At 42.0% G+C, this 17794-nt stretch overlaps 1 protein-coding gene across 1 annotated transcript in view; it reads left to right on the plus strand.

Annotated features, from left to right (window-relative positions):
• Positions 1–17794, plus strand: part of LOC126297570 (Down syndrome cell adhesion molecule-like protein Dscam2) — a 647360-nt gene that overhangs the window by 17818 nt on the left and 611748 nt on the right. The window contains exon 3 of the mRNA XM_049988565.1: positions 2564–2744. Coding sequence (XP_049844522.1) covers positions 2564–2744 — 181 coding nt within the window. The remainder of the gene's footprint in view (positions 1–2563; positions 2745–17794) is intronic.

Genomic DNA, 17794 nt, shown 5'->3' on the forward strand with positions numbered 1-17794 from the left:
GGAATACAGTCCTACAAATTCTGAAGTTATCAGGGGTAAAATAGAGCGCGCGAGAACCCAGACACCAGGCAGCTATTATAGGAGTCGAAAGACATAAAAAAGAAGCTGTGTTTGAGCCAGTCTTGTACCTTATCATCGATGCTTATCGATTTATACACTGACCAAACGGTTAAGGCAACCTAGGAGAAATAGAGAAGGGAAATTTTGATAGACAGCAAAGGACTTGAAAGAACGGTTGATCGAAATGGACAGTGACTCGAAATAAGGTTGTAAGATGAAAGAGTTTGTAGGATGAACGTAAACAAAGGTAAAACAAAGGTATTAGGTCGTATTCGTATTAAATGACGTGATTCTGAGGGAATTAGAAAATGTGACGCTGAAAGTAGTAGATGAGTTTTTTCTATATGAGCAGCAAAATGATTGTTGAAGGCAGAACCAGAGAGGATATAAAATGCACACCGAAACTGCGAGACAAACATTTGTAAAAAAAAATAAAAAAATAAAAAATAAAAAAGAGAGGAATTTAATAATATATGTATGGAAGACCGTTCTTTTGTTTGTTTGTAATTAATTAATTCATACAATTTTGAACACATTATCTTCAACACAAGAGGAAGATCACTGTGTGACAAAGCAAGCAGGGATAAGTTTAATTACCCTCTTGTTTTCCTATCTGCCTCCTTAAATACATTTTTTTTCATGTTTAACTAGTTACCATTAACATACGCGTATATAATCAGCATTTTCATAAAGAGAAAAACTGTCCCTTAGTTTTACAAAATATGAGATCTAATTTTGTGCCTAGTTTATGCACGTAATTGATTTTCTAATTTATTTTGACTATTCCTAGTTAGTATCCTTTGATATAGGGTGAAATCAGTAATTACACTACTAGCCATTAAAATTGCTACACCAAGAAGAAATGCAGATGATAAACGGATATTCATTGGACAAATAATTATACTAGAACTGACATGTGATTACATTTTCACCAAATTTGTGTGCATAGATCCCGAGAAATCATTACCCACAACAACCACCTCTGGCCGTAATAACGGCATTGATACGCCTGGGCATTGAGTCAAACACAACTTGAATGGGGTGTACAGATACAGCTGGACATGCAGCTTCAACACGATGCCACAGTTCATACAGTTCATCAAGAGTAGTGACTGTCGTATTGTGACGAGCCAGTTGCTCGGCCACCATTGACCAGACGCTTTCAATTGTTGAGAGATCTGGAGCATGTGTTGGCCAGGGCAGCAGTCGAACATTTTCTATATTCCGAATGGCCCTTACAGAATCTGCAACATGCCGTCGTGCATTATCCCGCTGAAATCTAGGGTTTCGCAGGAATCGAATAGAGGGTAGAGCCACGAGTCGTAACCCATCTGAAATGTAACGTCCGCTGTTCAAAGTGCCGTCAATGCGAACAAGAGGTGACGGAGACGTGTAACCTAAGGCACCCCATACCATCACGTCGGGTGACACGCCAGTATGATAATGACGAATACCCGCTTCCAATGTGTGTTCACCATAATGTCGCCAAACACGGATGCGGCCATCATGAAACTGTAAGCAGAACCTGGATTCAGCCGAAAACATGACGTTTTGCCATTAGTGCACCCAGGTTTGCCGTTGAGTACACCATCGCAGACGCTCCTGTCTGTGGTGCAGCGTCAAGGGTAACTGCAGCCAGGGTGTCCGAGCTGATGGTCCACGTTGCTGCAAACGTCGTCTAAGTGTTCGTGCAGACGGTTGTTGTCTTTCAAACGTCCCCATCTGTTGACTCAGGGATCGAGACGTGGCTGCACGATCCGTTACAGTCATACGGATAAGGTGCCTGTCATCTCGACTGCTAGTGATGCGAGGCCGTTGGGATCCAGCACGACATTCCCTATTACCTTCCTGAACCCACCAATTCCATATTCTGCTAACAGTCATTGGATCTCGACCAACGTGAGCAGCAACGTCGCGATACGATAAACCGCAATCGCGATAGGCTACAATCCGACCTTTATCAAAGTCGGAAACTTTTTCTCCTCCTTACACGAGGCATCACAACAACGTTTCACCAGGCAACGCCGACCAACTGCTGTTTTGTATGAGAAATAGGTTGGATACACGTCAGCACGTTGTAGGTGTCGCCACCGGCGCCAACTTTGTGTGAATGCTCTAAAAAACTAATTATTTGCATATCACAGCATCGCCTCCCGCCGGTTAAATTTCACGTCTGTAGCACGTCATCTTCTTGGTGTTGCAATTTTAATGGCCAGTAGTGTATTTCGTTAATTCTATTGTTGACAAATTAACAAATGTAAATTATATGCTAATTATAAACATTTGGACGACGAAATAGTAGTAATCGTAATCTATCTATTTGGCTCTGTTAGCAAACCCAGTCCGTCATTAATTCCAAAGGAATTAACAGTTTTATCCAAAGTATTGTTTGCGTACTTACGTCTGTTAATTTCATGATTGAAACAAATAATTCGGCTTAAATCTTGTAGTGGAAGAAACTGTTGAAGAGTACCTTCATCAGACGCCTCTCCACCTGTTGCAGGCGTGTGCCGCGGGCAGCTGGGCGTGCAGGCGCCGGTGCTCGTGCAGGAGCCGCCGTCTCAGCTGCGCTTCTCCAACTCCACAGGGGCGCAGCTCAGTTGCGCCGCAAGAGGCAGTCCGCTGCCAGATGTCATCTGGCTGCACTCTGATGGCTCGCCAGTGACTGCAGTACATGGACTCAGGTCAGCTCCAACTCGCTTTGTCAGTAGTCATTCGACTCATCTTTTTTCCTCAACTATATTCATTCATTTGTATCTATTCTGCGACGCGCACTTCCTAATCATGTTATAAACTGCCACATTGCCATACACCTTGAATAAAATCTTACGACTCAACGTCCCGGTCCTAAACAATGGAGAATATTCTCTATCAGTAGATGCACGAAGCCCATTAGAGCCCTGCTTCTGACACTATCAGACAAATTGTTGAAGACATTCGCAAGTTACATGATACTCGTAAAAACTGATTTGGTTTTCCTGTATGACGAATGTCACCAAACCCTTAGAGCAATGCCGCAATTGAATGTTGAAAGATATTCTGCCTTTAAAACATTATACACTACTGGCCATTAAAATTGCTACACCACGAAGATGACGTGGTACCGACACGAAATTTAACCGACAGGAAGAAGATGCTGTGATATGTAAATGATTAGCTTTTCAGAGCATTCACACAATGTTGACGCCGGTGACGAGATCTACAATCTGCTGACATGAGGAAAGTTTCCAACCCATCTCTTACATACATAAACAGTAGTTGACCGGCGTTGCCTGGTGAAACGCTTTTGTGATGCCTCGTGTAAGGAGGAGAAATGCGTATCAACACGTTTCCGACTTTGTCAACAGATGGGGACGTTTGCAAGACAACAACAATCTGCACGAACACTTCGACGACATTTGGAGCATCATGGACTATCAGCTCTGAGACCATGGCTGCGGTTACACTTGACGCTGCATCACAGACAGGAGCGCCTGCGATGGTGTGCTCAACGACGAACCTGGGTGCACGAATGGCAAAACGTCATTTTTTTGGATGAATCCTGGTTCTATTTATAGCATCATGATGGTCGCGTCCGTGTTTGACGACATCGCGGTGAACGCACATTGGAAGCGTGTATTTGTCATCGCCATACTGGCGCATCACCCGGCTTGATGGTCTGGGGTGCCATCGTTTTCACGTCTCGGTCACCTCTTATTCGCATTGACGGCACTTTGAACAGTGAACGATACATTTTAGATGTGTTACGACCCGTGGCTCTACCCTATATTCGATCCCTGCGAAACCCTACATTTCAGCAGGATAGTTCACGACCGCATGTTGCAAGTCCTGTACGGGCCTTTCTGGATACAGAAAATGTTCGATTGCTGCCCTGGCCAGCACATTCTCCAGATCTCTCACCAATTGAAAACGTCTGGTCAATGGTGACCGAGCTACTGGCTCGTCACAATACGCCAGTCACTACTCTTGATGAAGTGTGGTATCGTGTTGAAGCTGCATGGGCAGCTGTACCTGTACACGCCATGCAAGCTATGTTTGACTCAATGCTCAGGCGTATCAGGGCCGTTATTACAGCCAGAGGTGGTTGTTCTAGGTACTGATTTCTCAGGATCTATGCACCCAAATTACGTGAAAATGTAATCACATGTCACTTCTACTATAATATATTTGTCCAATGGATAGCCGTTTATCATCTGCATTTCTTCTTGGCGTACCAGTTTTAATGGCCAGTAGTGTACTTAAAAAAATGTTACTGCACCTGCGATGTATAAAATACTCTGACAAAAACAATAGCAAGTGATAAGAACTGAGGTAAATAAACATTCCAAGAAGCCTTGAATATGCGAGTGGGATCAGGCAAAGGAATATTCTGTTAATACTACACTCCAACAAACTGCATTCCTCCCAAACTTTGCTCAGTTGTCAGCTTCACGGCAATACTTTTCACATTGAGTACAGTTCCCGAGTGATATATAGGAAAACGGCAAAGTGATGCGACGTTTTCTATGCAATATATTATTTTCAAGTGAGATATCTCTTAGAAATTCTTCACAGTATGTATTGTGTCCTGCCCGCACGTCTAATACAATTTACCCAGGAAGGGCTTTTCTCCGATCGCTAGACAATTCAAACAAATCGTATTAGTGTAGTTATTACATTAAGTTAAATGGACAAAACTCTGCCATGTGGGATTAACCGAGCGGTCTTGGGGGCTGCAGTCATCGACTGTGCGGCTGGTCCCGGCGGAGGTTCGAGTCCTCCCTCGGGCATGGGTGTGTGTGTTTCCCCTTAGGATAATTTAGATTAAGTAGTGTGTTTGCTTAGGGACTGATGACCGTAGCAGTTAAGTCCCATAAGATTTCACGCACAGTTGAACTTTTTTTTTTTTTCAAAACTCTGCCTATTCACAAAGGTGTGTCGCAAGCAAATGGTGAAAAACAAATAATCTATGTCCTTCGGTATATACAATTTCATTTCAAGCAAAACAATACAGTTCATAAGTCACTTCTGTAGCTGTTGTATGACATCTGATCTTCCACTCCAGCCGCGGTTATGTGGCGCGGCGGTTATATGCTCTTCGTGTGAAGACCGTTCCTGCCTTGGTGTTGTAATGGACAGGGCTTCGTCAGCGTACTCTTGGCTCACGTCGCCTCACAGCCCTCTCTTCGTGTGAAGACCGTTCCTGCCTTGGTGTTGTAATGGACAGGGCTTCGTCAGCGTACTCTTGGCTCACGTCGCCTCACAGCCCTCTCTTCGTGTGAAGACCGTTCCTGCCTTGGTGTTGTAATGGACAGGGCTTCGTCAGCGTACTCTTGGCTCACGTCGCCTCACAGCCCTCTCTTCGTGTGAAGACCGTTCCTGCCTTGGTGTTGTAATGGACAGGGCTTCGTCAGCGTACTCTTGGCTCACGTCGCCTCACAGCCCTCTCTTCGTGTGAAGATCGTTCCTGCCTTGGTGTTGTAATGGACAGGGCTTCGTCAGCGTACTCTTGGCTCACGTCGCCTCACAGCCCTCTCTTCGTGTGAAGACCGTTCCTGCCTTGGTGTTGTAATGGACAGGGCTTCGTCAGCGTACTCTTGGCTCACGTCGCCTCACAGCCCTCTCTTCGTGTGAAGACCGTTCCTGCCTTGGTGTTGTAATGGACAGGGCTTCGTCAGCGTACTCTTGGCTCACGTCGCCTCACAGCCCTCTCTTCGTGTGAAGACCGTTCCTGCCTTGGTGTTGTAATGTACAGGGCTTCGTCAGCGTACTCTTGGCTCACGTCGCCTCACAGCCCTCTCTTCGTGTGAAGACCGTTCCTGCCTTGGTGTTGTAATGGACAGGGCTTCGTCAGCGTACTCTTGGCTCACGTCGCCTCACAGCCCTCTCTTCGTGTGAAGACCGTTCCTGCCTTGGTGTTGTAATGGACAGGGCTTCGTCAGCGTACTCTTGGCTCACGTCGCCTCACAGCCCTCTCTTCGTGTGAAGACCGTTCCTGCCTTGGTGTTGTAATGGACAGGGCTTCGTCAGCGTACTCTTGGCTCACGTCGCCTCACAGCCCTCTCTTCGTGTGAAGACCGTTCCTGCCTTGGTGTTGTAATGGACAGGGCTTCGTCAGCGTACTCTTGGCTCACGTCGCCTCACAGCCCTCTCTTCGTGTGAAGACCGTTCCTGCCTTGGTGTTGTAATGGACAGGGCTTCGTCAGCGTACTCTTGGCTCACGTCGCCTCACTGCCCTCTCTTCGTGTGAAGACCGTTCCTGCCTTGGTGTTGTAATGGACAGGGCTTCGTCAGCGTACTCTTGGCTCACGTCGCCTCACAGCCCTCTCTGTTGTTCCGTTCTTGATCGTCGAGTCGGCGGTTGTATTCACGCCGGAACAGTAAGCACTATTAGTCACTCGAAAATCTATGCTGTCTAAAACAAGTTGCTAAACAACAACCTTGGTCTGTCAGTATATGGCAAGGTCTGTTCAAGAATGGCAACATTGATCTCTGTTCTACTGATGAGATTCCAAACAGCCACAAGTATCTATTATTCTTAACTGGTATATTGCCGCAGCTATTGGAGAAAATCCCTCGATAGTTACTGTGATCTATATGGTACCAATATGACGTATGTCCCACCTTTCCAGCAAGAGAGACCTCAGATTATGAAACGTCGCCTTAGAAAAATTAATGAATTACTGTGCTGATAAACCCCTTACGTTATCTGATTTTCAAACAGCTGAGCAGAACTGAACGGACTCAGTCATTTCTCTCTTTACTTGTTCTGATCAACACTAAACTGACACACAATATTTTTAGCGCAACGCAACCTGACTTTCAAAAATCCCTACAAAAGAATGGCCCTGACTAACAAAAACCTATGCCTTCCATGAATCACTTACCTCACAAAAATCTTCGTTACTCGAACTACTGCACTACAGCGAGCGCCACTACTGCCAGCTAAATGAAAGGTTCTACCTACTGAAGGCACTAACTACTGATAGGCATAGTTAGCAAATGAAAGATTTTGATAGAGAACAAACAAAGTATTTACCTTAATAGTGTTCAAAAGTTCATGATATATATAGCAGTTCATGAGATCCAGTTTTACAAATTTACTGTCTCTGACGGACACACGTCCGGATCATCCGCTCCCAAAACTCTGCCATCTCTCTCCCAACATCCATCACTGCTGGCGGCTCACCTCCAACTGCACAACGCTATGAGCTATTCACATTCAACTGCCCACCACTGCAATAGCGAATATTTCAACAATGCCAACCAGCCACAGACTGCACACAGCACAGTCACTGATTTTCATACAGAGCACTACGTGGTGTTACCAACAAAAAAACCTAAACAGCCTACTTACAATCTTAACAAAAAATTCGGAAATCGTTGGATCGGTTTTCCGGAAAACCTTGATCCAGACGAACACAACAGGATTTTTATCACAGGAGAAAATTAATACCGGAGGTCTACAAGGAAAGACTCCCGACCTCAACATATGAAATGGCATATAATGCGAACCTGTGCTACGATTAAACCAAGGTGAAATTCAATATACAGTGTTGACTATCTGCAAACCCTTTATAGTATGTATCAGTGTTCAAGGTCAACATTTTGAGCACTTAATGAACACACGAAACGTACCTGTTCTACACGTTATAGGAGGGCAGATCTTTGTGGTACCTCGTTTTTTTGAAGAAGAAACAGTTTTATGTGGCGGTGTTATCTTGGTACTGCTTGATCAAATGCCACGCAGGTCACGTCATTGAAGTTTTCTTGGAAGGCTTAACTTTCGTGGGAAAACGTATACCCTTCTGTTAAAAACAGTCGATGCCACACTACGTCAGTTGTAAATGTTAAAATCACTTGCGTACGTCAGAAGTACCGTCACGTAGTTCGGAATAGCTGTACATCAATATTCTTACATTTCAGGTAACCTGCCTTGGCTGCTCGATAGCGTATAAGAGTCCGTCTACTTTATATAGGATGTTACAACTGGAATAAATGAAAAATTGTGAATTTAATAGGAGCTTTACCGTTGTCTGTCCCACAATGAAATCCAAATCTTAAAGGTATCGCCCACTATTTCGTAATCTATTAATAGCCGACCATCCAATACCGCATTGTATTTTCACGTCGCTTTGAAAATCTTCAAGAGTATTAGAGACACATTTACGTGTAGCTGCCTATTCGTTACCTATTCAAACTGAAGAGGCATCCTCCTAATGAACACACACCAGCGAAGCGTGAATTTTCGTTGACAACAAAACTTCCAGAACGGAGGAACACACAAAATATTACAGCTTCGAAACAAAAACAAAACAAAAATTAATCGTGTCATTCTTTCAACTGGGATGTACACTTCAGAGTCTTCGTATTTTATGAATACCATTTCATCTGTAGATAATTACTAACTTTGGTGTGTTTTGTATATTGTTGTCTTTGTGTTCTCTTACAGGTTTTCCTTCTCTTACTGAGATTCCAATGTGAATGTTGTAGCAGATTTCCACTATAAACTGCCTCATTTTCTAACAAGATTTTGCCATCGACTTCTTATATTGCCTGATATTTTTAGTATGTAAGTATCTGCCCATTTACTTTAACATTCACAGCAGCACATTACCAATATTTTCTGCATCCTCTTCAGATTTGTCATGGCTCACATTACACTTACGTTAAATGCTGAACTCTAGTTGCAAAATTTCGATAATTTTTCGTCGTACCTTATGACTATTTCGCGCCAAGTATATTTCTATATATATATAAGTATATATATATATATATATATATATATATATATATATATATATATATATAAGTATATAGAGCTTAAATCATGTACACCTACTTTTTTCCAATGTATTCTATATTTCGGCCAAATTGTGTAATCTAATTGCCTAGATACAAGAGTTCATTAACTTAACTATAATATCGTTCACAAATTAGACATCAAACAAGTGGTTCCTCTCATTTGTACCACCAATACCTTCGTTTCCTCTCTTGCCATCATGCCAACATAACAAAAGCGTAATTTCACTTATTTTGACGACATCTCTGCACCAGTCCGCCACATTTCGCCCTTTCCGTCGTCACTATCATATAAGAATGCAGTATATCAAGATACTACCCAAGACAATACTACATCTGCCCGTGAGGTTGCCTACACGCAGAGGCAGTGACTCGCCTATATGCAGGAGTTAAAGTACGCCGTCACAAGCTACACTCTCTTATGTAACGCGTCACAAGCAATTCCCCTCTGTTTCCCCTGCCCTCCTCCCCCCCCCCCCCCCAGCCGCCATCCGTCCTCCAACCCCGTCTCCTCATTCAGTCACAGCCTACTACTTTATAGATCATTAAAATGAAACAGCCCATCAAATTGCAAGATGGCTGATCTTGAATGAGGTCTTGATTCTATATTGTGCATAACACAGTTTTAACATCTCCCATTACTAGCAAACAAAATCTGGCCAATGAGCTCCAAGATTTAGGGTCCGAATGTAATTTTAAAGTGAAAAACTCTTCGTTCTTCTTTAGTTCTGAAAAAGCTGAAAGATGTTTCTTGCTTTGACCTTCCTCTTTTCTTCAGAACTGTTTTGTCTCCTTTTTTAGCAGTTCCTGAGTTACCGTACGTTTGTACTTCAGTAAAATATTTGTTCATTGGTATCTCAGTAAATTACATAATAATTCAAAGTGTCCCTGTCATAAGGGAATCGGCCTAGGTCGGCTTTTCTTCTGATTGGTTTGCTGAAGGCCAACAAAATACCCCTCCTGTGTCAACCTCTTCATCTCAGAGTAGCGATAGCAACTTACGTCCTTCATTACTTGCTTGGTGTATTACAGTCTTTGATTTCCTATACCACCTATACCCCTATAGCAGTTCAGCTCCATCTCGTATCATGGAAGTTGTTCCCTGATGTGTTAACAGATGTCCGACCATCCTGTACGTTCTTATTCTCATTTTTTTCGATACATTCCTTTTCTCGCCGGTTCTCTGGGGAACACTCATTCCTTACTTATTTTTTGTTTGGTCATCAGTCTTCTGACTGGTTTAATGTGATCCGCCACGAATTCCTCTCTTCATCTCAGGGTAGCACTTTCAGCCTACGTTCTCTATTATTTGTTGGATGTTTTCCAATCTCTGTCTTCCTCTACAGTTTTTGCCTTCTACTGCTCCCTCTAGTACGACGGGGATCATTCCCTCATGTCTTAACAGATGTCCTATCATCCTGTCTCTTCTAGTTATCAGTCTTGTCCACATATTACTTTCCTCTCCGTTTCTGTATAGGACCTCCTCAATCCTTACCTTATCACTCCACCTAATTTTCAACATTCGCCTGTAGCACCACATCTCAAATGCTACGATTCTCTTCTGTGCCGATTTCCCACAGTCCACGTTTCACTTCCATACAATGCTGTGCTCCAGACGTAGATTCTCAGAAATTTGTTCCTCAATTTACAGTCGATCTTTGATATTAGTAGACTTCTCTTGGCCATGAATGCCCTATTTGACATTGCTAGTGTGTTTTTGATGTCCTCCTTGCCCCGTCCGACACTGGTTATTTTACTGGCTAGGTAGCAGAATTCCTTAACTTCAACCATTTCATGACCGTCGATCCTGGTGTTAAGTTTCTCGCTGTTCTCATTCCTACTACTTCTCATTACCTTCGTCTTTCTTCAATTTACTCTCAGTCCATGCTCTGTACTCATTAGACTGCTCATCTCATTCAGCGGATCATGTATTCTTCTACACTTTCACTCAGGATATCAATGTCATCAGCGAATCGTATCATTGATAACCTTTCACCTTGAATTTTACTTCCACTCCTGAACCTTTCTTTTATTTCCATCATTGCTTCCTCGATGTACACATTGAACAGTACGGGCGAAAGACTACATCCTTGTCTTACACCCTTTTTAGTACGGGCACTTCGTTCTTGGTCGTCCATTCTTATTATTCCCTCTTACCCCTATTTTTCTCAGAATTTCGAACATCTTGCACCATTTTACATTGTCGAACGCTTTTCCCAGGTCGACAGACCCTATGAACGTGTCTCGATTTTTCTTTAATCTTGCTTCCATTATCAACCGCAACGTCAGAATTGCCTCTCTCGTGCCTTTACCTTTCCTAAAGCCAAACTGATCGTCATCTAGCACTTCCTCAGTTTTCTTTTCCATTCTTCTGCATGTCATTCTTGTCAGTAACTTGGATGCATGAGCTCTTCAGCTGACTGTGCAATAATTATCGCACTTGTCAGCTTTTGGAGTCTTCGGAATTGTGTGGATGATATTTTTCCGAAAGTCAGATGGTTTGTCGCCAAACTCATGCATTCTACAACCAACGTGAATAGTCGATTTGTTGCCACTTCCTCCAATGATTTTAGAAATTCTGAAGGAATGTTACCGATCCTTTTTACATTATTTGATGTTAAGTTCAAATGGCTCTGAGCACTATGGGAGTTAACATCTGAGGTCATCAGTCCCCTAGAACATCAGTCCCCTAGAACTTAGAACTACTTTAACCTAACTAACCTAAGGATATCACACACATCCATTCCCGAGGCAGGATTCGAACCTGCGACCGTAGCAGCAGCGCGGTTCCCGATTGAAGCGCCTAGAACCGGTCGGTCACAGCGGCCGGCTGATATTAACTCCTCCAAAGTTCTTTTAAATTTATTATTATTTTGAGCTTTTCCTCGTTACAGAGGCTTATCTCCTACATAATAATTTACTTGGAAATTACAATACAAACAATAAACGTTCTTAAACTATAATCTCAAAATATTTCTCCAGGTGTGTCTTCTTCCTCTGCGCCCATTCTCCTCATTATGTTCTGTGCATTTTGGAGCCAGGTGGTCATAGGTCGTCCTCTTCTTCTCCTCCCCTCCGGTTCCCACTCCAGTATCAATTTTGGTATTCTGTTTTTCTCCATTCGTCGTACATGCACGTACCACTGTAATTTCTTCCTATCCATTACGTCATATATGCTTTCATTTATTTCCATTCTTCTTATTACTTCGGTGTTCCTTATCTTTCTTTCCTGGAGATTCTTGCCGATCTTCTCCAAAAGTCAATCTCTAGAGCTTGTAATTTTTTAATGTGCTTCATGTTAATTGTCCAGGTCTCCGTTCCGTTCCATACAGAACCACACTCTCTAATATGGATTTGTATATTAATTTTTCAGTTCTGCTCATTTCATTCCTGCTCCATAAGACTGAGTTAAGCATCCCAATGACCCTCCGTCCGCTACTAATTCTTTTATTGATTTCTGACTCTGATTTTCCCTCGATTTCTAAAATGGGTCCCAAATAACAGAAAGTGTTTATCTTTTAGATTTTCTTTCCTTCAATGTATAGCTCATCTGAATCATTAGTAAAGTACTCTGTTTTTTGGTAATTAATCTTCAAACCCCAAGTGTTGTATGCTATTGTTAGTGGATTGCACATATAGTTAGAATCCTCCCCATCTTGTGCTACGACTACTTGATCATCAGCAAATAATAAATGATGTAGGTAAACTCCATCTCTTATTTCTAATCCCATACTATTACATTTACGAGGCCATGCTCTAAGGCTAATATCTATATAGATTTTAAATAATGATGGTGGCATGGGACAGCCCAGTAAAAGGCCTTTGCTTGTTCTAAATTTCTGTGAAACTTTATTACCAACTTTCACTTGGCAAATGTTATCTTTATACATCTGTTGTATTATTTATTCAAGGAAGGGTTTATGTTTGCCATATGTAGTGCTCTCCAAAGTAATTTTCTTGGAACAGTATCATACGCTTTTTCTAGATCTATGAAAATTAATCCTATATTTTTTGATTTTTCCATATATTTCTCCAAAATCTGTCGTAATGTGAAAATATGGTCTACACATGATCTCCCAGCCGTGAATCCACATTGTTCGTCTTGGGTTCTAAAATTTTTTTCCAGTTTGTTTTTAATTACTGTCGCAAAAATTCTCATTAATGTGTTTGTAACACAAATTCCTCGATAGTTTGAACAAATTTTGCAATCCCCTTTCTTAAATATTGTATTAATGTAAGCTATCTTCATCTCGTTGGGTATTGAATCTCCATGTATCATTTTATTGAAGAGCTGTGTTATCAGTTTCACAATTTTGTCACCACCATATTTCAGACACTCCAGATTGATATTGCCTGGTCCCGGTGATTTACCATTCTTTCCTGTTCTCAACGCCTGAAGTACTTTCTAAAATCTGGATCTCATCATCTTCATGTCCTTTCTCTTCCCCTGATCCTTCTTCTAGATATTCTCTGTCCTCATTCATTTAAATACTAATTTTAATACTGGATCGCCTATCTCTTCTAATTCGACTCCTGTTTCCTCTTGTCTTACAAATCTTCCCCCTCATAGAGGCCTTCAGTGTATTCTTTCCACCTATCCGCTCTCTCCTCTGCATTTAGCAATGGAATTCCCGTTGCACTCTTAATGTTACCACCCTCACTTTTAATGTCACGCAAGTTTGTTTTGTCTTTCCTGTATACTGAGTCTGTCCTTCCCACAATCATTGCTTTTTCGATTCCTTCACATTTTAATGCAGCCATTTCGTCTTAGTTTCCTTGTACCTCCTATTTATTTCATTCCTCAGCGACTTGTATTTCTGTTTTCGTGAGTTTCCCAGAACATTTTTTTTTACTTCCTCCTTTCATCGATCAAATGAAGTATTTCTACTGTTAACCATGGTTGCTTCGCAGTTACCTTCTTTGTACCTATATTTTTCTTTCCAGCTTCTGTGATGGTCCTTTTTAGATATGTCTATTCCTCTTCAACTCTGCTGCCTATTGAGCCATTCCTTATTGCTGTATCTTTAGTCTTGGAGAACTTCTAGCGTATCTCGCCATTTCCTAGTACTTCTGTATCCCACTTCTTCGCGTATTGATTCTTCCTGACTAAACTCTTAAACTTCAGCCTATTCTTCATCACTACTATATTGTGATCTGAGTCTATATCTGCTCCTGGATAAGCTGGCTGCTGTGGCCGAGCGGTTCTAGGCGTTCCAGTCTGGAACCGCGCGACAGCTACGGCCGCAGGTTCGAATCGAACCTTGGGTATGGATGTATGTGATGTCCTTAGGTTAGTTAGGTTTAAGTAGTTCTAAGTTCTAGGGGACTGATGACCTCAGATGTTAAGTTCCATAGTGTTCAGAGCCATTTGCTCCTGGATACGCCTTACAATCCAGTATCTGATTTCAGAATCGCTGTCTGACCATGATTTAGTCAAACTGAAATCTTGCCATATCACTCGGATTTTTTCAGGTACACCTCTTCCTCTTGAGATTCTTGAACAGAGTATTCGCTATTACTAGCTGAAATTCATTGCAGAACTCAGTTAGGTTTTCCCCCTCTCAGTTTTTGTCCCAAGCCCGTTTTGTCCTCTAACCTTTCCTTCTACTCCTTCCCCTACAACTGCAGTCTACTCCCCCATGATTATCAGATTTTCATCTCCATTTACGTACTGTATTACTCTTCATATATCCTCATATACTTTCATCTCCAGCTTGAGATGTCAGCATGTATACCTGAACTATCGTTGTTGGTGTTGGTTTTCAGTCGATTTACTCACTCTACAAACAGAACGCTAACGAGGATAACTTCACACAAGCGACGCTGCAGTAAGTGAGATAAACAAGAACCTCCCCACTCGGCGCTGCAGAACTGCACCTCGACCACGGGTGCACTGACAAACATCGTCTTTATCAACTCCATCCATACTCGGAAAATCTCTAACCAATACTGGGGCAGTTACATCAATTTTCGTACCATCCTTTTATTTCTGTTTTATGTGTTTCAGTTCCACGAAAATTAAGTAAAATATATAGATTCCTATTGTCTTTCCACTTGAAATACCTAATTCCTCCTTCCGAAGTCTATCAAATTCACCCCTCTACGGCTCTTGAGCACTCTTTGGTTTGGGTAGGCCAAGTCGATTCAGACGTACCGCACAGTACCGCACAGTTCCTACCGAGCGAGGTGGCGCAGTGGTTAGACACTGGACTCGCATTCGGGAGGACGACGGTTCATTCCCGTCTCCAGCCATCCTGATTTAGGTTTTCCGTGAGTTCCCTAAATCGTTTCAGGCAAATGCCGGGTTGGTTCCTTTGAAAGGGCACGGCCGATTTCCTTCCCAATCCTTCCCTAACCCGAGCTTGCGCTCCGTCTCTAATGACCTCGTTGTCGACGGGATGTTAAACACTAACCACCACCACCACCGCACAGTTCCAACTACATAGACTCGTGAGCTGTTAGATACAAAGTTCCACAGGGGAGAAGTAAATGTGCACCACAAATACATAATTATTGCTGTTTCTGTACTACACTTCCCTCAAGTCCGAACTTTTCTTTACTGTCACAGTACGTTATACCCTGGTAGACACCAGCATATTGTACCCCAATATATCTGCGTGGCACCAAAGTTTATACGCGTGTTTCGTTGGCTTCGTCTGATTGTGCTGCTTTAGGAAGGATCGTCCTTTGAGTCAACTAGTATTGTCATCGACACTATGACTCTGATCTGAAAGCTTTAGTTTCTCAAAATTTTCGTTCACAGCCACAATTAGTGGACGTTTTTTTGCTACAATTTGCCTGTGCTGTTGGTAGGCATACGCAGATCATCGTTCAGGTGAATGATTGTTTGTTTGTGCCTCTTACCATTGCTTGAGTAACGCTCAGATCAGTATCATAGTACCAGCGTTGACGTTTCTGTGTAGAGAAACGTAAGACCAAGAAATCCGTAAATGAGTCGGTTATGGGCTCAATACGTTTTCCCTTTTGCGCTATATATAGCTTGAACCGAAAAATAATATTTCGATCACAATCATTTTTGTTAAGGTATTGTTCGATCACTTACTTTTGGAGTGTAAATTTAGGAAATCCAGTTACACAGATTTCATCTACATCTGCTTGGATACTCTGCAAAACACATTCAAGTGCCTAGCAGAGGGTTCATCGAACCACCTTCATAATTCTCTATTATTCCAATCTCGTATAGCGTGCGGAAAGAATGAACACCTACATCCTTCCGTACGAGCTCTGATTTCCCTTGCTTTATCGTAGAGATCGTTCCTCCCTGTATAGGTCGGTGTCAACAAAATATTTTCTCATTCGGAGTAGAAAGTTCGTGACTGGAATTTCGTGAGAAGATTCCAATGATTTCCAGCCCAAATCCTGTATCATTCCTCTGACACTTTCTCTTATATTTCACGATAATACAAAACGTGCTGCCTTTCTCTAAACATTTTCGATGTACGCAGTCAGTACTATCTGGTAAGGATCCCACACCGCGCAGCAGTATTCTAAAAGAGGACGGACAAGCGTAGTGTAGGCAGTCTCCTTAGTAGGTCTGTTACATTTTGCATGTGTCCTGCCAATAAATCGCAGTCTTTGGTTAGCCTTCCTCACAACACTTTCTGTGTGCTCCTTCCAATGTAAGATGTTCGTAATTGTAATACCTAGGTATTTAGCTAAATTTAGGCCTTTTAGATTCGATTGATTTATCGTGTAACTGAAGTTTAACGAGTTCCTTTAGCACTCATGTGGATGACCTTACACTATTCGTTATTTTAGTCTTTTGTTAATTTATTTGGTATAAATCTCTCAATTGCTGCCGATACTATTTCTTGAAATTCAAGCCACATCTGGTCTACACTTATATTATTAATTTGGAAGGATTGGAGATTGTCTCGTAGGAAGGCGTCAAGTGAATTTTTATCAGCTTTTTTGAATAGGTATATATTTTCGCTTACTTTTCGAGGTTTTTGGGATTACAATATTCAATCTCGCTACGACAACTCTGTGTTCACTAGTCCCTGAATCGGTTTTGATGCTCGTTATTAACTCAGGATTATTTGTTGCTAAGAGGTCAAGTGTGTTTTCACAATTGTTTACTATTCGCGTGGGCTCATGAACTAACTGCTCGAAATAATTTTCAGATAATGCGTCTAGCACAATTTCGGATGATGTTTTATGCGTACCTCCGGAATTAAACATGTATTTTCGCCAACATATCGAGTGTAAATTAAAGTCACCACCAACTATAATCGTATGAGTCGGGTACGTATTTGAAATCAAACTCAAGTTTTCTTTGAACGTTTCGGCAACTGTATCATCTTAATTGGGAGGTCGGTAAAAGGATCCAATTATTATTTTATTCCGGTTGCCAACAATGACCTCTGTCCATACTAACTCACAGGAAGTTTTGTCTTCTAAATTTGCGAGGAACTTTCAGATTGCAACTAACATTTCCGCCACAGCTTTCAATTTCAGCGGAGTGGGAGTTCGTATCGTCCTCCCGACCAGCAGTTTGTTTTGTGTTATTTTTCTCTTGTTGCGCTTGTACATTGCTGCTTTCTGGTTCTTCCTCCATCATTACGATTTGAAAATCACTCTTCAAATTGTATGTCCTCAGCTTCTCGAGAGTGAATGAAAATACTCTCTTGCCCGCCGGTAGAACCATGGAATAATTTTTATACGTTGTACCTCTACGTTGTACTTCTCCTTCAGCATCACTACTTTCCTCATTGGTATATCAGTGTTAGATGGAAAATCCTCCAAGAGCAACTCTAGTATTTTTCGGCTTTCAATTTTGTCTTCATAGCCTGTCATACAACACGCAGGTGGTACTACCAAGTACGAGATTTTCTATATGAAAATATTTTAAAAACCTATAATACTTTATGCATCTAAACGATTATTGGCACAAATAGACTTAAAAATAAGAAAAACGGATGACCACCTTGCT

Source organism: Schistocerca gregaria, chromosome 1 (genome assembly GCF_023897955.1).
Source record: "Schistocerca gregaria isolate iqSchGreg1 chromosome 1, iqSchGreg1.2, whole genome shotgun sequence".
Classification (NCBI taxonomy): Eukaryota; Metazoa; Arthropoda; class Insecta; order Orthoptera; family Acrididae; genus Schistocerca; species Schistocerca gregaria.